This window comes from Heliangelus exortis, chromosome 2 (genome assembly GCF_036169615.1).
Source record: "Heliangelus exortis chromosome 2, bHelExo1.hap1, whole genome shotgun sequence".
NCBI classification, from domain to species: Eukaryota; Metazoa; Chordata; class Aves; order Apodiformes; family Trochilidae; genus Heliangelus; species Heliangelus exortis.
The window spans coordinates 38,813,540-38,838,806 of NC_092423.1; the positions used below are offsets into that span (position 1 = coordinate 38,813,540).

At 39.8% G+C, this 25,267-nt stretch overlaps 1 protein-coding gene across 3 annotated transcripts in view; it reads left to right on the forward strand.

Moving 5' to 3' along the window:
• HIBADH (3-hydroxyisobutyrate dehydrogenase) overlaps window positions 1-2,086 on the forward strand; it is an 83,040-nt gene extending 80,954 nt beyond the window's left edge. For all 3 annotated transcript variants that reach the window (XM_071735624.1, XM_071735623.1, XM_071735625.1), the window contains one exon: window positions 1,075-2,086. In XM_071735624.1, the coding sequence (XP_071591725.1) occupies window positions 1,075-1,233 (159 nt within the window). In that variant the 3' untranslated portion in view covers window positions 1,234-2,086. The remainder of the gene's footprint in view (window positions 1-1,074) is intronic.
• Window positions 2,087-25,267: the final 23,181 nt, after the last annotated feature.

A 25,267-nucleotide genomic window follows, 5' to 3' on the forward strand; every position in this document is an offset into this window, starting at 1 on the left:
GGATCACAAAAATGACTTCTCTAGCAAGACCTTATCAAGGCAACCTTGAGTGCAGATATTACTTTCAGACTTATACTAAGAAATCTGTTTATATATATCCATGTCCTTGTTAGCTTTTCCTGCTTTGATTGGTTTCATTCTGATTCAGCTTAGAATTCTAAGGCATCATCCAGCCTAGCTTGTCATTTCTGTCCAGCATGCTGCTGCAGCTCACTGTTTCTAGCTCACTATGGTTAGTCTCAGTACCTGGTACTTTGAGTTCTCTCCTATTTATTTCAGATTATAGCTATAGTTGACCAAAGACTCTTGGAGGACAGGTTTCAAATTCATCGTTTTTGCAACCTTCTCTCCTGTTTTTTTGCCCCAAATTTGGTGGTTAAAAATACAGTAGAATTATTCTCTGTTATCCCTTTATCTTCAGTCATTAAAGAAAACTGAGTTGTAGCAGACCCAGAACAGCCCCCTGAGGAATTCTTCAGTGCATCCATCCAGTTAGGTTGCAAATCATTCATATTCACAAAGTGGACTATGCCTCTTATTTTGCTATTAACTGATCACAATTTTGTTGTTATTCAGATCCCTCCTGCTTGACTATTTAACCTTTTTTTTTAGAAAGAAATATGTCCTTTTGCCCAAACAAGAAAATTATATCATTAGGACCTTTGTGAAATGCTTAAGTCAATACCCAGGGAAGTTTTAGTTTTGGAGATAACAAGACAAAGTGAGAAAAGAAGATTTTGAGTCTTGCTACTGGTGAGAAGTGATCTAGAATCTTGAAATTCCTCCCATCTGGAAGGAGGTTACATCCCTTGCAAAGTTTGTGGTTTTTCTGTTGAGTAACATTGGTTTACTGTTCAAAGATGAGATACTAAACAAGGCTCCCTTCTTCTAGGACTGAAATTGTATGGCTGGAGTATTGTATTTGTTGGCAGTAGAGTTCTCTTCACAATAGAAGCCAAATAACCTATAATATGTACACAGTTATTTATATCCTTGTTGTTTCTCCTCTGACTTTTTTTCTTTCCTTCTGTTGTTCGTCTCTGCCCTCTTCCTCTCTCTTTTCCCTTCCCACAGGATCTTGGCTTGGCCCAGATTTCTGCCACCAACACGAAGACACCAGTACCTCTGGGATCCCAGGCACATCAGATCTACAGGATGATGTGTGCAAAAGGTTATTCCCTGAAAGACTTCTCAGCTGTGTTCCAGTTTTTACGTGAGGAGGAAGCCTTGTGAGCTGTCCTTTGGAAATGGACACAATAACAGACCACATTTTTTTATCCTTATAATTTGTTTGAGAACTATGTGGGTTTAATCAAATACTGTGCATCTTGATCCCATGCTGACTAATTGTCTTTGGTTGTCTAGATCACAAAAAACTCCAGGGTCTTTTGATAGTTCTGGAAAAAGCAAACCAGAGGAGGGAAGGAAAGGGAAGGAAGGACTGTTTGGCAATTAGACAGACTGTGTTTTCTTTCTTTCTTTTTTTTTTTCTTTTTTTTTCTTTTTTTTTTCCTCTAGATGCAATAAATAAATATTTTTTTATAAGACATTTTACTGTTTGCATATAAAATAACTTCCATTGTGGCTACAAACTGAGTTGACTCTTGAAAAGTAAGAGAATGTTATATAGTGATTTTATGATATGTAGTAATCTATTAAAATTAAAAATCAATACTTTATGGAAAAAGGGAAGATTTGTTCAATGGAAAAACACAGCTTGAAATTGATTTTTTTTTCTTGGACATTCGAGCCTTGAGTTATTCAGTAGTGACTTTTTCTTGGAATCCAGGTTGCAGATTATGTTTATAGGCACATGTTTCTAAGTGGAAAGCTGTTACAGCATGTTACCTGATCGACTTAGTTAAAATAACATGTGTGTTCCCTCTTGTAAAGATCCATTACTGTATTTTGCTAACGCAATTTTATATTTTCTTGTATTCTCTCACACATTTTCAGGCCTCAAGAACTGCCCTTACTTATCAGAAGTTCTAATGAAGTGTACATTTGTTTTAGGTATTTACTGAAGTATTTTAAATCTAAACAAACTCCCTTATTTTGAAGAGAAATAAAAATCTATACTGGTAAAGACTCACTGTATGATATTTGCTTTTTGCTTTGATGCACTCTTGCATACGCAATTAACCAAAAAATTTACTAACTGGTCTTACTTTTTATTTTTCTTGGTTTCCTACAGATTATCTTGGAAAACCAAGATTGTCATGAGATCTTGTTCTTAAATGCAGATAGTAATGTATGTGAATATATATAGTACCTTAACCATTGACCATCTCCTTTATCTTGTAGAGTTACAGGCACACACTTGGCTTTATGGATATAAATACACATGTTGATTTCACTAGAAATACTCATGTTCAGACTTACTTGCAGGCTCTAGGCTTAATGGTCAATTGTGCATTGACTTTCCTATTTTGAGAATACAGGCAAACCTGGGTAACAAAATTGTGTGCTTGAATTAGCTGAAGTCTCTAAATAATCTTTTGAGAACTTGGACATTATATTTTAGCACATGAGTAACGTTATACAAAAGTTTTTAAGCAGTACTGGTTGGTCTGTTCTCCTTTCAGTTTTCTGTGAAAACCATTTTACATCCTAGGTTATTCAGGGATTTGGGGATCATTAGTGTTGTCTAGGAGTGTTGACTACTGGGAGCAATCTTACTTTTAAAAAAAAAGTTGTTTGTTTCTCTTTTGATAAAACAGGGTTGCATTTATTCAGACATTAGATACTAAACTATCTGCAGCAAAAACTATTAAAATTGCAAGGTCGACCACTCAAGTGCTGGAAAACACAGAAACATAACCAGAGTTGCAGATGTGTGGTTTGACCCTTGATAACAAGATCTCATACTGCAGCATTTTTTTCCTGTGAGACTCCTACCCCACATAATACAGAGGATGGATCTGAGTCTCATAATGAATTTGGGGTCAAGTAGTGAAGGATGTTTTTGCCAGTAGGATCCTTATTTGTTTGACAGTTTTATAATGGATAAGGAATGGTACGAGAATCCTGGTAAAGTTTGTCTCCTCTGTATTTGACTTGGAAATCTGGCTCACATCAGCCAGACTGCTGAGAGATGCTTCCTTCTACTTCCACCCCAGCCTGTAGCACCATTTGCTGTGAATGTGCTTGCCAGTACTCTGGATTTACTGGTAACCCTTGCAGGTTCCTGCAGCCTGGGCTTGCAGGAAGCACGGTCATTTATTCTCTGAAGGCATTGTATGCACACATGAATGTTGGGAGCCAAAAGGAAAGAGAATATGCTCAATGAGACACACTCTTTGAAGCTTTTAGCTTTTTGAAATCATGAAGTCTCTGTTAAACATGCGGAAACTTCGTAGTTATTTTTATGTCTGTCCCAAAGATTTGTAGCTTCAGCTTCCTGGGGTTCACTTCTCCTCCCCCACAACCTCTGATGGAATTGTAAACTCCTGCTCCAAAGCATAGGGTGCTCAAGTTGGAATTAGGTCTGCCAGAAAGTTATTTTGGCAAAGCAACAAAATGTTCTGTGGTCTCTTGCTTGGAGGAGGATTTTGGCTGAAATTAAAAACAAAACAAAACACAAAAAAATCAAAACCCCAACTTCAGGGCAAACAGCCAGCATGTAAAATTTTAGAACAAGCAGTTAGTCTGGCAAAGTTAGAAAAAACTTTTAAAATAAGTCTTATTATGGAAAGTGCCTTGAAACCCTTAATGGTGTCCAATACCTGAAGCCTGTAACACAATTTATATTAAAATGTACTTTTTTTTTCCTAGTTGTACAGAGGAATATTTTGTGACTGGATACACGTAATAGTGATAGTTTTCATACTAGCTCTGGCTCTTTGGCATGTGCATATGTATATAACATATCTTCTGCTTTGCACAAGGTATTATTTTGGTCTATGGAGATTAAGCAATTCCTGAAACTATTGTCACTGCCAGAAACAGGTGTTGAAAACTGTAATTTGTTGCATTGAACAGAAAGGTTGTAAAATTGGTTGAATTTCTACACTAATTACCTCCCAGTACATACACACAAATTAGGTGCAACAAATTAACTGCATATTTTGTAAATGTCCCAAAGGGAAACTTGAGGTAACTTCTTTAAAATTACTTTGAATGTTAAAATAGCCCTCCCATCATGCTTACTTTGGAAACTTACCTATATCAAATGCATTTATTGACTAACAGGAAAGCATTGATAACCAATAAAAGTAGCAATGGTTTAAAAAAAAAAAATTCTAAGTAGCCTACTCTCATTTATGATTCAGTATAACCAGTCTTAAGCAACTATTTTTGGTGGTCGTTTAACAGAGGAGGCCTTCTATTAAAACTGCTGAGTACTATATTGCTTTAGCTTTATTTATGGCTCTTACAAGCCTCGGGAGGAAGAGGAGGTATTCTGACCAAGTAAAAGTATTATACGTGATATTCTGGCTCTGCTTTAATCAGTGGGAATTTTGCCATTGAGTACAATACTGCCAAGATTTCACAGCGTGTGGCTCACGTGACTCCAGTGCAGATGTGGCCAAGATGCAGCTCTGGAGGAGCTCAAGCACATCACTCAGGCAAGGACTGTGCCATGTTACTGGCACCATTTTATTTGATGGTGATGATTATGAGATGTTGGGGTGGTGGCTGTGAGAGGACAGGGCCATCAGGAGCTGCTGAAGTTGGTATTGCCAGTGTCCATCCCAGCCTTGTCTCACAGGGGGTGAAAGAGATGCTGAGGGCAGTGGGATAGCTGCTGTGCCTTCCTGCCTGAGGGCAGCTACACATCTTTTCAGCTGTTTAAATCTTACAGTTCTTTGACACAAGGAGATTTATTACATAGTATATAGAAGAGAAAGACTAGGGCCACCCCTGGAGCAAGGAGAAGGGCTACCATCACACAAGGATTTATGCTACAGGTGCCTTCCTGTGTTTTCAGTCCACCAGCAAGACCAAAGCTACCCAGGAACAACTCTGAGGGCACTGACTTCACTGATAATGGTACCTTTTGTTTTTGATTTGTCTTGACATCACCATCATGATCATTGTCCTCTCCCCCTTCATATAAAACCAGTTGTAATTCAGCTTTTTTCAAGAGCAGCTGAGAATAGTGCCTGTCTTTACAAGCTTGTGTAATCTTTTATCCAGTTTAGAAACCTATGCTGTATGTTCTTGGTGCACAACATATAGAGCTATGGTACTCTGTGATATTTTAGACCTGAGGTTTGATAAGACCCCCTTAAAGTTAGGGGACTAGAAAAGGATAAGCCTTTTATTGAATTGAGTATCAAATTCTTAGAACTCTTACTGCAAACCTTGCAAAATTGAGAAATTATGTTTCAGTAGTAGTAAAAGTTTAGTTCAATTTCTACAAAGTGGAATAAGTGCTACTTTTTCAAAGCCTGAATTTGCAATAATGAGGATGTCTTGGCCATTCTTTGCAACAGCAAAATGGATGTATGGTCTTCAAAAGGCTGCTGGTGTTTTTGCCAATACTGTTGCTTTTCATTTATAATTTTTCACAACCTGTCCCGCTGGCTGGCACAGTTACAGATATTATGGTTTTTTAAGTAAAAATAATAGCAACAGCTACAAAGTTTTCTTAGGTGGACAGAAAATGAGTATTTTCATGGTTGGCTTGTTCAATAGATGTATGACATGGAACTAGGCAGTGGGAGTGAGGTTTTGTGGGCTTTTTTGTTTGTTTTGGCATTCATCATGGGTTGTGAGCACTTGAGGTAAATTGAAACAAGTGGATAAATCTTTCAAAAGCACTACATGTCTAGGAGTAATAACTACTTATAATAATTACTGTTTAATTAAAAATCAGCTGGCTCTTTCTGCATTTACACCCAATGCTTCCTTTTGACCTTGACTCTGAGATGAGGTCTGGATTTTCATTTGTGGTCAGAGATAACTCAGTTTGTTTCTTCATTGAGTTCTATCAAGCCTCCGTTACTGATGACAATGTTCTGTTAGTTAAAGTAAATGCTATGTATGGAGATAATAAATGTGCTAAAATACATTTTATGAAGTTCACTGATTTCAAAAAGACTTGGAGCACTGGACAAAACTAACTGAAATACAACTGATTAAAAGATAAGCTGAAATGCAGCTACTATGGGAAGAAATGCAAATAGTGTTACAATATGTCTCAGTCCTTACAGTATTTTTAGAAATGTATTTTGTCTTGTTGAAATTCAAAGGAGAAACTAGGCAAGTAAACCAAAAGTAATAGCCTTCAAATGTGGTCAGACATAAGCTCTGTTTGGCCAGAACAAAGTGTTGCTTCTGTCTGTCTTCCAGTTTGAGCCACATGATTAATCTGTCTTGGATTTATGCAGGTGACTTACAGCTGTAGGTGGGGGAAGCAAGGGATGTGGAAAGTAAGGTAAAGAACACTACTTCAAAACTCTGAGCTTCCACCTACTTCGTTCTGCGTGCCTGCCTTCTTCCAAATGATTTAATGGTGTTAACTGGGCTGTAGTCACTGGCTATACCTCAGCCATCTGTAAGCTAGCTTGCCTGCCTGTCTGCATCCCTCCAGGCTCAGAGGCTTTCCTGGGAAGCTGGGAAAGTTGGGGCAGCAGTGCTGTGTAGGGTGTTTCCAATACCTGAGCTGCCTAGTTTGTAGTCAGTCATTTTTGCTCTCCAGTCATCATGCATGTTATTCCATGGCTATAGAGCCTGGAAACTTTCAGTGGGCAGTATCTAGTAGACATGCTGGATGTTGTAGCTATTATCTGTTTTACAGCATCATCTTGGCAGTCTGTGCCCTGTTTTTTCTTCCTGTGTTTGTGCCATGCCTAGGACAAGTCCCCTTGGTGCTGTGTAATTGTGTCAGGCAGCCCACAAAAAAGACTGTCAGCCACTCCTGGGTGATTGAAGCCTGAGTTTCAGACACATGGGTATAAGACATGCTTGGCTTCCTCTGCATTTCTACATACAAGGTTTTGGTACAAGCTCTACTTTGTTTTAACCTACCTATTGTGCGGCATCAAGAACCCGGTTTGTCAGGAGGGGGTTTTTTCCTGAATTTGACTGCTCAAGTGCTTCATTTGCTGTTCATGCTCAAAAATAGCCAATTTCTGATCCTTGCCAGGAGGACAGAAAATCACTGCAAAGTAAATAGAGATGAGTTGGTCTCAGGACCTAACACCAGCATGTTACTCTCACTGGAAGGCCCTTGGATCCTGTCCCCACTTCCCTTTGCTGTGACTTTTCTCCTTGCTTGTCCCTGGATAGATAACTGTATTAGCTTATGTGATGCAGATGCAAATAAGGTCTGTCTGTAGTAAAAAGAGGAAAAGTAAGCAGTGTCTTTTTGCTGTGTGACTTGCTAGGCCTATCAGTGGAAGGTGGTTCCATGTAAAACAGATAAGGGAACCTCAGTCCTCTCTCTCTGGTGCTGTGATAAAGATGGAGACACCGAATCCACGATATGCAGTTCCTGTCCCTCATCACACCACCCAGCTCTGCTGTCTGAGCAATAAACATCACACCAGCCTCTCCAAACTCTCCCTGGGGCTGCTTGTGGCTCTGGTTTTGGCAGCTTTGTCTGCCTTGGCCCTCTCTGCCTGGAATCTGCTTCTGAGCTTCCTCCTGAAAATTCCTCTTCCAGTGGTGCTGTGCCTGAGCTAACTGTAGGCCCTCGGTGTGCCTGCAAATAAGATGTTAGGTCCTACTTGCTTTCCATGTGCTCCCAGTAGTGCCAGAAAGCACATAATGAATGTGTCTCCCTTGTTTCTTCCAGACTCAGTAAGTAAATGGAGCTATAAACAGTAAGCCAAAAGGATGGGGATGGAAGGCATTTATGGGGTAATAGGAATTTGTTCATTGAACTGGCTGTTGTGCTACTTCATGACTGTGGTATCTCAGCTTTTCCTGAGAGCAGGAGTGATGTGTGTTTTTTTTTTCATATGAAGAGGAGCCAAAACTGGCTCTTGTCCCTGACGTGAGCTGTCATTTGGAAACCAACTCGCTGTTTACATTTTCAGTGAAGAATGAAAAATAGTCATTTTCCTGTATGAAAATATAGCTGGCTTGTTTTGTTGTTTTGTATTTTTTTAACCCACTTTCCACAAGTAGATGCTCCAATCTGTTTGCTAGTATTTTACTTTCTTCTCCATCTATGTAACAGCCTGCGTATTATTGGCTACATATAACGTCTAAAATCACGTTCAGGAATCTATGAGAATCTTGGCTCTTAAGGTAACCCTGCCATGGTGCTGTTAATAACACATTGCAAACAAGAAAGTAGTAAGTGGAAATAATGCACTCATTTAGAAGTAATAAATCCTTTGATCTTTCTTTGAAGCGAGGGTATATGCTTAAACTACCAATTCAGGGACAACCAGATGCCCATAAAGAATGGTTCTTTGCTTTGATAGAAAATCACTGAGGCCTGCCCAGCAGCTCTGGTCTGTAAACAGATTAGTTAAGTGCTCATCAGCTCTGATTTGCATAGGACAGTCTTTGCACACAAACCCTGCTTCCAGCCTTAACGAGCTATTTACTTGCAGGAAAGCTACTGGGTTCCTTTTAGTTAGAAATCTGGGTCGAAAATTGCTTTGTGAGAAGGGGCAGAATCCTGATTTGGAAATAGTGCCTCTCCTCTTCCTAGATGTTAATAGGCAACTGGTGACTGGCAGTCTGGAGTGTTTGCTGAGCCTCTGTAAAATGCCAGGGAGTGGGAATTAAATAAATAGCTCATACTTGGAAATTTGGAAAAAAGTTACTTCCCTCTTCTCACTGGTGGCTTTCATCCTCAGCTGGATAAGGAGCACGGATGGGCAGAGGATTGGGAGCCAGAGGCTTGTGTTCAGCAAAGCTGAAGTATTCACTAAAGAGCTGCGAAATATTCATCACTTTTGAATAAAAATACACACCTCCTGGATGCTTGCTGGTTTGTGTGCAGAAACTGTATGCAGCCTGCAAATTTGGCACACACATGTTTTTTTCCCCTGTTTAAGCTTCTTCTGCTCTGCACAGTTACATTTGCCGAATGCAAAGGGAGGGCAGGCTCAGCCTAGGGGCAGATGGCAAGATTCACCCCAGAGTATGGAAGTATAGAAGAGCTACAGTACTTCAGTGTCTTCTCCTTTTTAAAGTGCATTACTTCCCAGCTGATTTCACCCTAGCCAACGGTTTGATAATTCTTCTGAGTCAAGAAAGGAGCAAAACTGCAACTTCTTCTGAAGAGGTGACAAAAATACCGAAAGGGAGGGAAAAAAATACCCACAAAGCATTGCTGAAACCACTGTGAACAATTTTGGTGCAAACCTGCTGCAGCTGGAAAGGTCTTAAAAATGATAGACTAGATTCTTCCAATAGGAATGATCCCACAGACTTTGGGGTGACAGGTATACAAATAAGGGTGTAACGTGGGTATGTGTTTTAAAAGAAAACACCACTGTTAGACATAGGGAAGTTAATAACATAGTTCTGCCTCACCCTCACTATCAGTAATAAATGTTACAAATCTGTTTTTTTCACTGCTCACACCATTTACAGTTTGTGTCCCTTTTTGCTTGAAAAGTAGACTTAGGTTACTGGGTTTGTACCTGAAAACACAGGGTGGGAGGCTAGACTGAGGAAAATACATTTTCATGGACAGGCTAAATGTAGTTGGGAAGTCTTTCCTGTAAATCCCTGTTTGGTTTTCATTTATTTATTTCATCAGCCAGATGCTCACTTTTCACTTAGGCTATGATAAGAATATTATCCAAACACTTCCTCAGAAACCAAAAACTACATTATTACAGGGCACTCAGCATCAGCCCATCAGCCTTCAGCCTTTGAAGGCTTGTGTTCAGCCCCTCAGTTTTATAGCACCAAGATTCAAGTATGGGAATGCTAGAGGAAATTAATTACCAGTAAATTTAGAACAAAGGACAGAACCTGCAATTTCACAGCATGTAAAACACCTTTTGGAATTCTTTGCTCTCTTTTTGGAAGCCAGTGTGTCCAATTTTTGGAATTATTTTAAAGGGCTTGATAAAATACATAGCTATCCAACAAGCCATAATAAAATCTGATGCTTAAGGATATTAATAGCAGGCAGAAAATAATTTTGCCTCTAGCCACTTTACACCAGGTCTATTCAGTGTGCATTGCAAAGTGGAGCGGGGCTTGCTTGCTCTTCTCATGCCCTGGGTGCTGAGTGTGGCTGCAAGCAAAGACTGGAGCTCAGTGGAACAACGTGATCCAAGGTCAGACATCCCCTCTCCTGTACCCAGCCCCTGAGCTCTGCAGCTGCTGCCTCCTCCCTGTCCAGCCCAAATCCCATCAGACTCCAGATTCCAAGAGGGGAGGCAACAGTCTCAGGGACCTGTAGGGCTTCACACAACAGCTGTCCCACATATCCAGGATGACCCAAGCACCTGCACTATTTTCAGCTTTCTGGAACCTTCTTTGCTTCAAGTCATCTCCAAGGAGGAAAAATAAAAAATCTTCAGTTTGCTCTCTATAAACGTGACCTTTCTACTGAAAAGAAGCTCTTGGTTCTCATTTCTCCCTCTCTGACAGTTCTCCTTTGCTTGTTGCCTCCACAGCATCATATGGTCTCCTTGCTTCTCGCATCACAACACCTATGTCTTTGCTCCAGAACACCAGCTGCAAAGACACATCATTCTCATCCCTAAAAGCAGATGTTACACATGCCATGTAGTTAGTTTGAAGAGTGGGAATAGACAAAATTCAAGACATTAAGCGGGTTGGATTTTACACTATCACAGTCACTCCTGTTTTCAAGTCTTGTACCTCCCTGCTGCTCCCTAGATTGGCTTTTTGACTAAATGGGCATCAAGTGTCCTCTCACTTCTCCTTCAAAACCAGCTGCATCGATACCACCTCTAAGGCTGAGTCCAAACCAGGGATGTAATCTAGAGCAGGAGCCTGCCTTACAGCCTATTTTCTGACCGTGTGCATTTACCATGTTTGGATTTACATTGTAAACCAATCCCAGAGGATTCAAGGTTTTCTTTTGGATGAAGCAACGGAGCAGAATGGTGCTCCAGGTCTGCCTTGGGCACTCTGACTTCCTCATGGGCCTTCTGTGCACAGGACCAGAGCAGCTCATCTGGAGAGAACTCCAGACAAAAATCACATACAGTGTGAGCACTGGCTCCTCAATCTGACTGTGTAGCTTTCCAGATTTGCTCCTACTCTCCTGCTAACTTAGACAGATCCTGTATGTCCTTTCAGAGAAGCAGTTTTTTCACTGCAGCTGTAAACCTCTGTTTGCTTTTTTAGCATTTGAAAGCCATCTCTGCCACATCAGATCAATGTGATATTGCAAACCTTAGCATTCTAGCAGTGTGGACTTCTTACTGACAATTATTTGGCATCCAAGCACATTCATAGAATTATGTGAGGATTCTCTTTACATCACCTGAAGTGAGAGCCACCCTGAAATCTATATTCTGTTCAGTGAAGTACCATGTCTGTAACCATATTCTGCATACAGTAACCACTTACTCTGGGAAGCACACTGGTACTGGCTTAAACATAAATTGGTTTTCTAATCCAGGAGTTGAAACACTCAGCTTTGTATTTTTATGGAGCTTGCCAGGTTAGTGCTGCAGAAACAATATATATTAACTTGATTTAAGAAGTCTGCTCTATGGGGGCTTGATTTTATTACCCTGGATTTTAAAAGTTTTCAAAATTCGTTTGAATTCATGAAAAATGTATTTTAACAACATAATGGCTGACAACTCTGCTAATTGTAAGGAATTCCTTTGATGGTGAGCTACAAAGTTCTCAGTATCCCTGGTAGGCACAAGAGGCTTCCAACCCATTAGTCTCCTCTTTATTTTATTTATTTTATTTGAAAGCTTCCCTTCCTAAAGCTCACAAAGGAAGAATAGGAAATAGTCATCACTGTGGAGGTGACTTTTCCACTTCCTTCTCTCTCATGTAGTTGTTAACAGTAATTTACAGTTGCTCAGTTACATTGAGAAGGCTGTGATCTTTCTACCTAAAGTAATAAAAATCAGTGTGTAGGTCTTATTAATTTACTGCATGCCATAAAGGCTAACAAATTGTACTGAACTAAAAGAATACTGCCGAAGTGTTTACTAAAAAGCATATGATATTGAAAGTAATTCTCCTTCCCATGGACTTACCTCTATGGGAAAAATTGTCATAGCATTAGGTGTGTTCATTGGCTGTACTCTGTGGCAGACCTGAGAAGTGTTGTGAATGTGAATTTTTGTGAATGTGAAGAAGAGAAACTGCTGTGGATGCTTTTGATGCACATTCCTTCCTTCTTTGACTTGAGTTGTGTCTCTTGGATACAATTCTTCTTATCCAAGAGCAACTGAGCATCTTAAAAACTCTGAGTACTTCTGGAGGCAGTGGAAATTTTGTCATTTATTTCAGGAGGACAGGACTTTTTCTTCCACATAGGTAGTTGTTTTGGCACAATTCTAACTGGAAGGCAGCTCTTCAGGTTACAAAAAGCTTCAGATATTTTATAAAAATCATTTCATATCATTAGACAAAATAATTTTGGAAGAAATAGTGAAAATTAAGAGTGTAGCTGACTTCTGAATTGTATTACTGTATCAGAGAATCTCTTAAAGTGACGAGAGGGGCAAACCATCAGAACTTGAAAGCTGAGTGAAGAAGATCAAAGATTTATTGAGAGATCAATAAATCTGTTGATGAAAAGTACTAAAATACTAAATAGCTAGAAGTCAGGAATTACAGGGTCACTGTTAAGAACTTGGTCTATTTACCATTTGCATCAACGAAAAGGTAAGCAAGAACAACCCATAGTTGAAATTTGCACTGCTATGCTGAGCAGCAGTCCATTATTCCTCTGGTATGTGGAAGAATCACACAATCCCAGAATGGTTGAGGTTGAAAAGTACCTCTGGAGGTCATCTGATCCAACCCCACTGCTTAGTCAGACCCCCTAGAACCTGTTGCCCAGGACCATGTCCAGGTGGCTTCTGAATATCTCCAAAGGATGAAGAGTCCACAGCCTCCCTGGGCAACCTCTGCCCATGCTCAGTCACCCCCACAGGAAACAAGTCTCTCTTGAAGTTCAGACAGAACCTCCAGTGTTTCATTTTTGTGCCCATTGCACTTGTGCTATCACTGGGAACCACTGAAAAGAGCCCAGAAGCTCCATTCTCTTTGCACCCCCTCCCTTCAGGTATTCATATACTTTGATAAGATCCCCGCTCCAAGCTGAGCAGTCCCAGCTTGCTCAGCCTTTCCTCACAGGACACATGCTCCAGTCTCATCATCCTAATGGCCCTTTGATGAACTCTTTCCAGGATCCTTTTTGTCCAGTAAAAAAAAGCACACGCTAGCATAATCCCTGAGGGCAAATCTTCTCTGGGCATTGAGAGGGACCAAGCCCTGGTCCCCTGTGCATCCTCTACCAAGGTGTTTCACAACAACACCCAAGAGTGTTGGACCGCAATGAGATGTCTTCATGCTCCTCTACTGTGTGGTGAGGTTAGAAACCTGGGGCTTAACAGCAATGTTCTGCCCTCAAAGGGACCACTTCACAACTAGAGACATCTCCAGCTCCACAGTGGAAGACTAAACTATCATTTCTAAAATAAGACTTCCTTGTTCTAGTCATGTTATAAAGAGAACCAGCAAAAAACACGCTCAAGACAGAAGATCTGTGCTGCTGGCTCAGTCAGTCATGTGAAAGAAGCCACCGTGAAAATAGTTGAAGGTCTTAGTCAACATTTTTTCTTAGCACACAGTGGCTTTTCACCATTGAGTTAATGCTTTTCACTGTAGGAAAGAGCTTAGGTCTGATACAGTGCTGGGAGCTGTGGATTTGTCTGTCTGTTTTCCTTTGTTGGGTGGCCCTGTGAGTCTTGTGAGTCATAATCAAGGTGAAAATCAAACTTTGCCAGGACACCCTGAATGCAGTGGCAAAGTCCTATTTGAAGGCTTTGCTGCTGCTGAACAGAAGTATATATTTAGAATTCATCTGGCAATAATTTAATCTGCTGTAACTTGATGAAGTATGATGATTTTGTGCATGGCAGTCTAAACATGCCATTGATCTAGGCTGCACTTCCATCCCTAATTTGAGATAACAAATAGCAAGGTGATCACAAACTGGCAATAAACAGAAGGAAAATTTGAATTGACTGGGTAGGCTATTTGCTGTGAAATATTCACTAAACTCTATAAATAACATTTGGTTTCTATCCAGAGAAGGAATGATTTACTTCACTGAACAGGTAAAATAGAATAAATAACAAGACCCTAATGCATGGGAATCAAGTGAGAAATAGCGATAGATGTGACCTTTGGAGAAATGTTCAATTTTGTTTGTCACTCTTTGGAAATAACACAATGTACCTAAGCAGAGGTAAGAGCCAGGCAGCAGAAATGTCACTGTTTTCTGTTACTACCTTAATTTGGAATGCAGGTTTTTTAACAGATCCAATATATTTTAATAGATTGCTTGTTTTCTTTGAGCATTCATTCATAGAGGTTTTGTATGTGGGATCACAAATGAGTGTTTACCTCTGTCCCCTGCTTTATAGCTTGTCACTGTCCAGTATTCCTCTGTGTGTCTACTGTTTTTTTTAAAACTATCTCCGAGCCTTTAGTGTGCTGGTGAGATGGTTTTATACTTTGTTTCTTCTGATTTAGATCAAAAAGATGACTTGCAAGTGAGCCCCTAGCAATACACTTGATGTGCTCCAAGGCAGTGCTGGGTGACAAATCTCGTTTTTATTCCACTGTTCCTCTGCATGCTCAATACGTAGCATTTTCCTAGAGTATTTGCTACAGACCTTGTGCTCAAAAGAATTTCAGTCTCTGTTCTCATAGAGACCTTCCTCAAAAAGCCCCTGGCCTCCCCCTCTTCAGTTACCATCTACCTTTAAGGAGGGGACGTGCTGTGTATTCACATGCAAAACCAAGGGCCAAAGAAGTGACCTGCTGTGTCTGACAATTTCTCTACCAAGTAGCTTTTAAATTAGAGTAAACCTGAGATTTTGGGGCAATCTGCTGATTTGCACTTCAATATCTTAATGCCCCTCCTTAGCACTGGTGATGTCCCAGTGTTACTTTCAGGCTTAGGTGGCCAGCTTTGATATTTAGAGATATGCGCACATTAGAAAGCTGGATGGGATCTTCCAGGAGTGTTTTGGCACATGGTCTGTGTTAGTGATACTGCTAAAAACTACAGCTTGGGAAGCACTCATCACATGCATGCACTGTCATGAGTAAAGATGTGCTCTGGACATCTACAGTGTGACAGATTACTCCAGCAAAAGGATAATGTTACTGCTGAAGCATCAGCACCTACTCTGGAGCTTCTGCCAGTGCCAGTCATCCAAAGGCACCTCTCTCCTCCACCCTGCCTGGCCTGACTGTGCCAGCAGCATCCTGCTGCACCAATGAAGTCTTGGTGTAAGAAAAATGCACCTGAAGGGCAATGCTCAGCAAGCACAAGTCAGATGGCTTTCCAAAGAGAAAAAACGATGAGGAGGGGACAGAGAAGTCACACACACCTACACTGGCAGAACATGTCCAAGACTGGCCAGCCCTTTAGTCCAGTAGGGATGGAAGTTCCAGTTCCCAGCTTTGGACAGTGAAGCCTATAAAATTCAAGTGAAAGAAATAAAAGTGCTGTTTGCTGACAGGGACAGTAATTAATCATCAAAGAGTTCAGAAGGAAAAGTGACAAATTCATCCTTGGGAATGCTTTAAACAGATTCTAGCTCAGTCACCCAGCTACTAAGTTTCACAGGCAGGATCATTACAGGCTACATGACAGCGTATTTGGACCTTTGTCATCTTTGTATTCAAGATTAAACAGAGTTTAATCTGGCCTTGTAAAGATGCAGTAATTACTGCTCAATACATTTGTCCTTTAGCTTTTTGAGTGGAATTTTCAGCTTTTTGTAGTAATGATTTGTGGTACTCATGCCCAGTGATAGCTAAATGGGGGACTCTTGATGGATTTTGGCCAAGCACTGCTATGTTGTAGCAATAAAAGTTATTTCTATCGTCTCAGTGGTGTCAAGAAGTGAAGTTCTTACTGACATGAATTCTACTCTCTGCTCTTTCTCCAGTTCTTCCTTCCTCCCGGTTTAGACTCAACAGTACTTGTGGAGAAGAAATCTTTAAAAATTCAAATTTTGCACCTCCTGGAAATATGGCTGTTAATAATAGAATCATTTAGGTTGGTAAAGACCTTTAAGATCAAGTTCAACCATTAACCCAACACTACCAAGACCACCACTAAGCCGTGTCCCTAAGAGCCATGTCTAAAAACCAAGTCTTTTGAATAACTGCAAGGATGTCGAGTGCATCACCTTGCTTGGCAGCCTTTTCAGTGCTTGATAACCCTTTGCTGTGATATCTGATCTTCATGTGAAATACCTGTCTCTGTAAGAACAAACAAACAAAAAAAAAGCATCAGGGCAGTTCTGACCATATTGTTTTGCCTCCTGTCTTAGACATCAGTAAGTGATGGATGTGGAGAGAAGAGTGTGACAACAAACGACACCATACATTTTCTCCACTCTGCTCCTCTGCACTCTTGCTATTTTGTACACATTTCTCTAGTTTTCTCCTGGTCTTATGCTGTGAGTTGAGGTCAGCTCTCATGACTTCATGAAAGGCATATTTGAGCTGGAAGCTGCAGAGAAAGGTGGGACTCAGTGGTAACCACTGGGTTAAGATGGGCTTCCCTTGGGGACAAGTGCCATGAAAGAAGTGGTCACGTAAATTGTAGTGGGGGTAACATGATTGTTACTATCAGGGAAATTATTTGTTCTTAATCTTAAATGTCTTCAGACTCCTCAAATGTTGAATTTCCTTTTAAAAGCCCAGAGGAGGAACTCAAATGCACAATCAATCCTTGTGTTTTGCTAGTGTCAGTTTTCAGACTGTGTTTCCAAATTTTAAAAGAGCTGCTGCTTCCATTTTCTCCATACACCTGCTAAGTAAGAAGTGATTAAAGTTGGAGTGCAGAAAAAGTTGAGAAATTCCATTGGTGGCTATCTGGCTATCTTTTACCAAGTCTAGAACTGTGGTTGCTAGGTAAATTAATCTTAAAAAAAAAAAAAAGCCTCATGGAGTTGTACTTGCTTTCATGAACCATGTTGTTGCCAGTAAAGAGTCTTATCCTCAGTCAGGATCCATTCCTAACCATAGGACAGACATCCTTTACATCCTTTGAGCATGGAAATGTATGTTACAATGTTTTCCTATTTAATTGCTCTGATTTCTTTTGGAGAGGAGGTATGGATATTAGGAAATGCCTTCAAAGCAAGTCAAAAAGGTCAGTTATGGGATGGTGAGGAGGCTGTTTTCTCACTGGGATCTTCAAAAAGCCAAGATTTGTAAAGCTTTCAAGATGACTGGGAGCAGGATTGACTTCTTGTTAAATCAGATAGGGACCTAATTAGAGATTTATGAAAGCAACAAAGCACCCTGCAGCAGGCAGTTTCCCTGCAGGGAGAAAACTAACTGAAACATGAGGGTAAGGCTAATAGCAGCTAGTAAGAAGAAAGAAAGAAAGAATAAAATAAAATTAAAAAAATTAAAAAACAAACAAACAAAACCAAAAAAACCCCAAACCCTTTTAACTCTTTTAAACCCTCAAGCACTTGGACATAACTGGCCAGGGTTTAAAGGAGATAGCCTAACTTACCTGATATGAAGACAGGAGACACAACTCTGTTGCCAAAGGCCATGGGGGAGGGCTGAAAACAAGACTGAAGTGGTCAGCAGATGAGCAGATAATTCATCCCCTCCAAGGAGAGGGATGAATTAGCCTTACAGTTGCTAAACTCAGGATAACAAATCTGCCTAAAGTCTTGCTTCCTCATTGGGAAAATAACCTTTGAATGGATCTCTGGAGCAAGAGAAAGAGATCAAGGAAAATGTGTCAATTTGGGATAATAAAGGAAGCAGAAGGGCCATAAATAGAGCAGATATGCATCCCCAGGCAGAACCCACCTTTTTTTTTCTTTTAGCAATTGACAGTGGCCCTTAGGGTGTTGTTACACATGATGGGTTTTCAGACTTGGTACTGCATTTCTTCTTATTGCCATTTGCATAATATATGACCCTTTGCTTTTGTGTATATGAAACAATCTTGTGATAGAAATGTGAACACATGGGGGAAAATCATCCACACTCCATCTGGCTTGGTGCATTTGGATTCGAAATAGATATTTTTCTGAACACGTTTTTACACGTGGAATACAGAGACCAACCTGAAATTTAGATTTTGTGTTCTGTCACAGCCAGTAAGAGGCTAAAGTCTGGAAACTGAGAAGCTTCAGGCCAGGAAGCTGAACACCTTCCCTTAGAAATATTCTCTCATAGAAACTGGCATTGATAGCTCAGAAACATTTCTGTGCTCAGCCTGAGTTGGGCAGTCTGGACCTTCTTTTGCACTTTCTGGGAGCAAAAATGCTAGCCCAGTAAAGTAAAATTATTTTACTGCATTGCAGCACCAAAAATAATGTCTTGAATATTTCTTTAGTGGGAAATAATAAAAAATAAAAGTTACTGAAAAGTCATTTGCCACAAAGCATGATAAGCTCACTTATCTAGCACTGCAGAGGTGACAGAGGTCATGGCTATGTGTGACATTCTAGATTAAACCAAATCTTCCACTGTTTTCCCTAAAAAATGGTGAATACTTTAGTAGTGCTTGCCTGCTTAAGTAATATAAGCATGCTCTGCTAGTTTAATTTTCATAAACTTGATTGACTAAAATGTTGACTTTACTACCACAGCTTTTATACCCTCATCTAATCAAACTTCATGTTTATTATTTCAATTTTACACATTTTAGTAATTGGATTGTGTACCTTAATGGTAGAGCAAAGCTTTGCATAGTTTACTAAGGAAAAAGCTGACTCGATACTGTTTCTTCTATTTTAGTGCAGTATTATTAATTTTTCTGGGCCAAGGTTCAGAAATTACTTTACAGGAAAAGTGTATGATAAGGCGGAAGGGAATTAAATGAGACTCAATTAATTAGCCCTTGCATCCCAGTATTGCTCCTCCCTATCACTTGGGACTCTTATGCAGCTGCCCTAGCCTGCTGTAGTAGTAGTGGTCATAGTTTTCCAGAGTCATTCAAGTGGACCCTACTTCTATCTTATGACCCTCTACTTGGAAAACGAAAATGGCTGAGTTCAAAACTTGCAACAAATATTCAGTTTTGTCTGCTCCTTCCTCTTTCGTACCACATCCACAAAAATATTTTTTCTCTATTTCCCTTAATTTCACTTTATAAAATTATTAAAATAGCACTAGCAATTTGGAGAGCTAAATTCAAGGCCTCTGGTGAAAATTAGAGGTGTGATCTAGTGTGACATGTAAAACATGAGACATCCCCACTTGCTACTCAGTCTTGAAAAAATTATTCTCTAGCTTTACCAATATCAACCCTTACCCTTTGAAACATATTTTGGCCTTGTTTTCTGGTGTCCTCATCTTCCCTAACAACAAATCTTTTTTTTTAACCTTCTGCTCTTACTTGTATACATATAAACAGTATCAATATTGCAAGGATTGTTTTGCATCTCTGCGTATTTTTAAAAGATTGGTAACTTTTAAAGGTCAAGGACCTAAGAATGAGTTTTATCACAACGTGGAAAGACGTTTTTAGATAATGGCATCAAAGTATTCAGGTGGATTCAGAATTATATTTTTTTTTGCTAGTGTACCCTGTGAAAAACAGATTCTGTGAATGTTATCGGATGAACGTAGGATTTCTGGAGATAATTTAGGTACCATTTAAAATATATATTCTTTTTAGTTTATATTACCAAAGGGGCTGTTATGTTTATTTTTAAAATGGATTGTGTGATCAATACGTGAATTAATGTAACTTATTGATTAATTTTTATGTGTTAATACATAGAGGGAAATTTGTCTTCTATGCCTCAGTGCTATGTTTTAAGCAAGTTCCTTTGTGTGGTTGTTATAAACAAGATGATAACTGAAAGTAGGTTGGACAGATTCATTGTGCTTTCAAGTGTAGATTACGTGGCAAGTATTTCTTCTCTGATATTTTTGCCCCCTTCACCACCTTTTCTTAAACTTTCCAGCATAGCCTTTCAAACAGCAGCACATCACCTCTAAAAAGAATAGAACTAGCTCAAGGTTTCTTTAGCATGTAAACTCAGTAGCTGTTGGCCAGATGTTATTCAAGATCATCCTTAGATCAAGGTTTAGGTTTCAAGTTAAAGTCTGACTGTTGGCTGAGTTTCAGATTCTGGTTTTAATGGAAGGAAAATCCCATAAGGGTCTTTAGCAAGATTTCCTCTCAACACTGTGAAAATTTCATGAAATCACTTGTTCTCCCAAGATTCTCAGATTTGCCCTCATCATTAAAAAAATCTTTCTCCTTAGGTTGTGAAAGGCAGGAGAGTGGCAGGACTGGATCTGAGTCTTTGAATATGTCTTAGGTTTAAGATCTGAATGGCAAGAGTTCAAGTCTGGAAATCTCACTGGGGCTTGGTTCTAATGCCATATAAATAGGTTTGGAAGAAGAGAGGAAGTGATATAGGATATCATGTAGCTTTGCTGCTCCATATTTAGTATAATTCTGCAAGTCTTCATTTTCAAGAGCCACTTGGTAGGCAAACCTGTGTAGGTACTTAGGCAGCACTGAGACAAATCTAAACTCTCCGTGCATCATTTACTAAGAATCTCAGTTAGTACTTTGGGAACCCATGGAAAAACAAGCCTTTAACCCACCACCTTCTAACTATGCAATAATCACTTTTGCTGAGTTCTTCATTTCTTTTTGCACAGGTCAGCACATTTCTGTCACGCAGGCAGTACTTGTCTGGGCAATATAGTAGTAGATTGACATTATCAGTAATCACAGCATGAAACAGTCTGTATGTTTCAAGTCTGCCTTTGCTTCATCTCCTTCATTTGCTCTAGGATCTGCGGCTGATGAGTTAAGTTTTGGGACAGAATGGGAGTACTTGCTAAGTGGCAATTGTAAATGGGACTCTGTCCAGGTGCGTGTGTCAAAGAAAATTTCCCTCCAGAAGTTGAAGACTGTGGGGTGGAAAAAATTCATTTGAAGACAACTTAGATGCACCATAGACTACAGGTGTGCAAAGCAGACATGGCAGAAATATTTGGCTATATGAAAACACAGTTGACTACTAGCCATCAGCTACAGGGATCAGCTTAGGAAGAAATACTGTCTGACAAAATAATGGAGTATGAAATCTGAAAGCTCATACAGATGAACTTTTCAGTTAGGCAGAGGTGGCTGTAAAACAGGAATTCTGTTCTGGAAAAAAAGTCCCAGTGTTTGACATTTGCTTTAGTCTTATGATGCAGTGAAGCCTCAAACTCAACCAGTTTGAAAGGAAAGAAAACCATTCCAGCTCAGAAGATCCAGCATTTCAAGAGCTGAGGCAAACCCAGGAAATGTGAGTGTCCTGGAATTTGACCCTGTGTATTCACAACTTAACTTGTTCCCTCTGACCAGTCATTCTACCCTGGATCCCCTGAATCTTTGTAATAGATATGTAAATTACATTTTCTCACATAATGTTTTTAAGGATGGACCTCAATTTTTCCATTAAAAATACTTTAAAACGTTCTTTACCTGCTCTTACTTTCATTTTCATGAATAGGTGAGTAGGTGCAAAGGATGTTGCTCTTTGGAGAGTAGCACAATATTGTGTAGGAGAGGCTGGCAGTAATAGACCCAAAATAATATCGCTCATTAAATATGCAACCTAATTTGTGTCTGCCTGCTGACAAAATCATGAACCCACTAAAAACAATAAGAACTCTCCTGAATGATGCATCAGGCTCTTGGTAGACTGTTAAAGCTACAACTTTCAACATTGTGTCTTACGCATAATAGGTACAGTCTTGGAATATTTACATGACCTTTACTGTGTAGCTGGTGCCAAGGAGAGTGTTTAGGCTGAGAACATCACAAGACTGGGACCAGGAATATCAAAATATATGCATGTACTTTAAGTTGTTCCAGGAAAGGAAGTTCACTTTCATTGAAGTAGTGTAAGTTGATCTAAGTGAGTTTTCAGATGTAATGAACTTTATCACTTTGATCCCTGTGAAGAATCCATCTGAGTCAGAGCCAGAAAACCATGTAAATCTGACACTGCAAAGGGAACGTTTGTTTAAAATGAGTAACATATCTTCATAGCTTTTTTGATAGCTAAAATAAACTTTACGCAGTGCAGTCCTGAAAGCTTGTTGAAAAATGAATGGATAAAACATGTTTAACTCAGAAGTCAGCTGTTCAGTTAGGTTGCTTCTTTCTTTTTGATTCAATATAATAAAAAATGTAAATCCTCTGAAGAGTCATTGTACCAAACTGACTGGGTTTGTTATGGTAAAGCATGTATTATTGTAAAGAACTGGTTTCATACAGATAATGGTCATGACAATAGAAACTGAAGCAGAAATTCAGATGCTTGTTATGTTCTGCTAGTCCTGCCAATGGCTATTTGGAAATCTGCAATCAAACAGAAAGATGAGAAATGTGTGATAGGTTGCTGCACCAAGTTCTTTCCTACCAGGGTTTAGGCAAACAATTAAAAATGTCTATTATCAAATAAAGCTTATGCTGCTTCTTTCCATCTATACTTTCTATTAATATATCAAAACAAGTCCCTGGAAACTGCAGATTTGGATAATATATTCTAATAGTCAAAAATATGTTTAGCATATTTATTTCAGAATATTTAAATGTCCATCATTTTATCCAAGTTCTTCATGAAAAGAGAAAATTTGAAGCTCAATGCACTCATAATGGTCATCACAGCTACACAGCCCTCAGTGAGAGACATCTGCAGCCCATTTCCCTGCAGGCTGTCAGCTGGTGTATTATCAATTAGCCAGCAGACTGACCAAACACATCTGTGCAATGTTTTGCCTGAAGATTGCTGAATCACATTGCCTGGTACTCTTAAAAGGGTGATGAGTAAGTGTATTAGGAAGGGCGAGATGGTAGTCAAGTGAACACAGGATAAAAACTGCTCCCTATTGTGGAAAAGACCAGTTTTCAAACTGTTGGTTAAACAACTGCTTTTATGATCTTCCCTGTATTGGCTTATGTTGAATTTCCTATGCTAGGAATTCAAGCAGCACCACAAGAATATTGCAGTCCCAAGTCTTTCATGGAGGTAACTTAGAGAAACCTAATATGTAAATACATTTTTTTAAGGTAAAGAATTAAGAGATTATGGTTTCTGGAATAATCTGTGTTAATCGTTTGTGAAATAACTCAGTGAACTGAGTCAGTTCAATAGCTCATGTTTAATAAAAGTCGAAGAGTTGAAGGAAAACTGGCAGAAGGAAAATGTGACAGCTTGAATTAGAAACACCCGTTTGTGCAAGAAGCTGCAAGAGAAACGTCGGCAACAAAATCCTGAGTGATTATTTTGGCTCAATGCTATATGAACCTTGCTGCATGCCATCATTTATGATTTCTTACAGGGAATGTGATGCTGGCATAGCAAGAAACAGCAGCTGAGGTGAGTGGCTGGCTGACAAACCAATTTGAGATAATGATAAGCACAGCAATGATGAGAGGATATGCAGGGGTGAGACTTCCCCACATCTTAACTCCAGAAACGTTGATTAATGAGTTCGTTGTAAGCCCCTTGCTTCAACAAAACCTTTGGATAAGATGAAGTATGAGCAGATGAGTAACAGAAGAGGGCAGTGAAACAAGACAGTAAAGAGACTAATCCTTCAGCTGAGATGGGTAGGATTTGTGGAAGGACTAATTTCAGGCCAAAAATATAATGAATAATAGAGAGTATTTCTGTAAAGAGAACATTAGCTCTAAATCTGCAGGGACACTTTCTAATAACACAAGAAAAAAACAAGAAGAAAGCATCCTAAATTTGTATTTACTTTTTTTTTTTTTTTTAAGACATAGAATCAAAACCATCAATGCATGTGGGCAAGAAGCTGATAAAATGGCATCTTCCATAATCTGAATTTACTTCTTACCCAAAATGAAAATAAAACTCAGGAAAATATGTTTTGATTTCTCCATCTCTTATATATGGTATGTAAATTAGCTATGGTCCTGTCCTTTTTGTTTTTGAGGAATTCAGATTTTTCAAGTCCTTGGTCACCACTGAGCCTTCTTCAGACAGGAGCAGAGCCAGGCACAGGAAGGATCAAGCTCCCAGTGTGACTGTGGGGACATCACTTGGCTCATGAAGAGACCTGAGCACCATTTTTGCAGAATTTGTCTGTTGGGTTCAAAAAGTTTTACTGGGCGATAGCTCTTGGACTGTCTTTTCCTCATGTTACTTTCCTGGCTTGACTGACAAGAATTATGTCCTCCCTGATCTGGTCAAAATCTTTCAGAGCAGAAAGACAAACACCCCAGGTCACCACAGCTGAAGCAGCGGGGGACATGTGCAGATGCAGAATGTCACCCATCTGGTTCAGCCTGCTGTTAAAAGTTTAAATGCCAATACTTTTAGGTGAGAGCTCCAAGGACTTGAATGCCTGTGTTCTTCCAAGTCCTTTGAGGATCTATAAAAGGACTCAGAGCTCCTTTTGCTCTGCCTCCCCAGCCAGACAGAGCAGGGCAGCAGCAGAGGCGGGTGGCTGTCCATGCTCTTTAATTGCCAGCACGCTCCCAGGAGCAGCCCTGGCTCTGCTGATTGCTGTTCTTCCAGACAACACACAGACACGCTTCAGGGGACAGCATGTGCCAGGGACCATTCCCAGCAGGCAATTTTGACTCAAATACCCTGGGTTTGAGGGGGTGGGGAAGGGAAAGAAGAGGCTATGGTATATAGAGCTGAGCCATGCTGTGCTGCTTGGCCTCAGGGCCAGAGTATGGTCCCTGGTTATTTTACTTACTAGACATTTCCTGTGTGTCTCGGTTCTCCGTCTGTCCAAGAGCAATAGCAGCACTTCCCTGCTTTGCAGGAAAACCAGAGTGCCTTTTTAATGTGCTATAGGAATAGGTGCTATTTTAAGTATTTGCCAGACACCAATCCAATATTCCTGCCGTCTGCCGGGAGAGTGGATGCACAGTAAGAATTCTTTACCCTGAAATCAAGATTCTGACTGACTTTCCATCTGCCATGATGTCCAAAGGTGTTGCTGATTGAATTTGCTGTTTATGTTTGTGGGACAAATGGTGACAGCCTTTGTGCAAAGTTCAAGCTTGAAACTGAACTGGAGTGGAAGGCAAGAAGTGCTGAACTTCATTGCTCTGCTTGTTGGGTTTCTTTCTCTCTGGGCAATGTAAAAAGGCAACTGTCTTGTTTTTCCT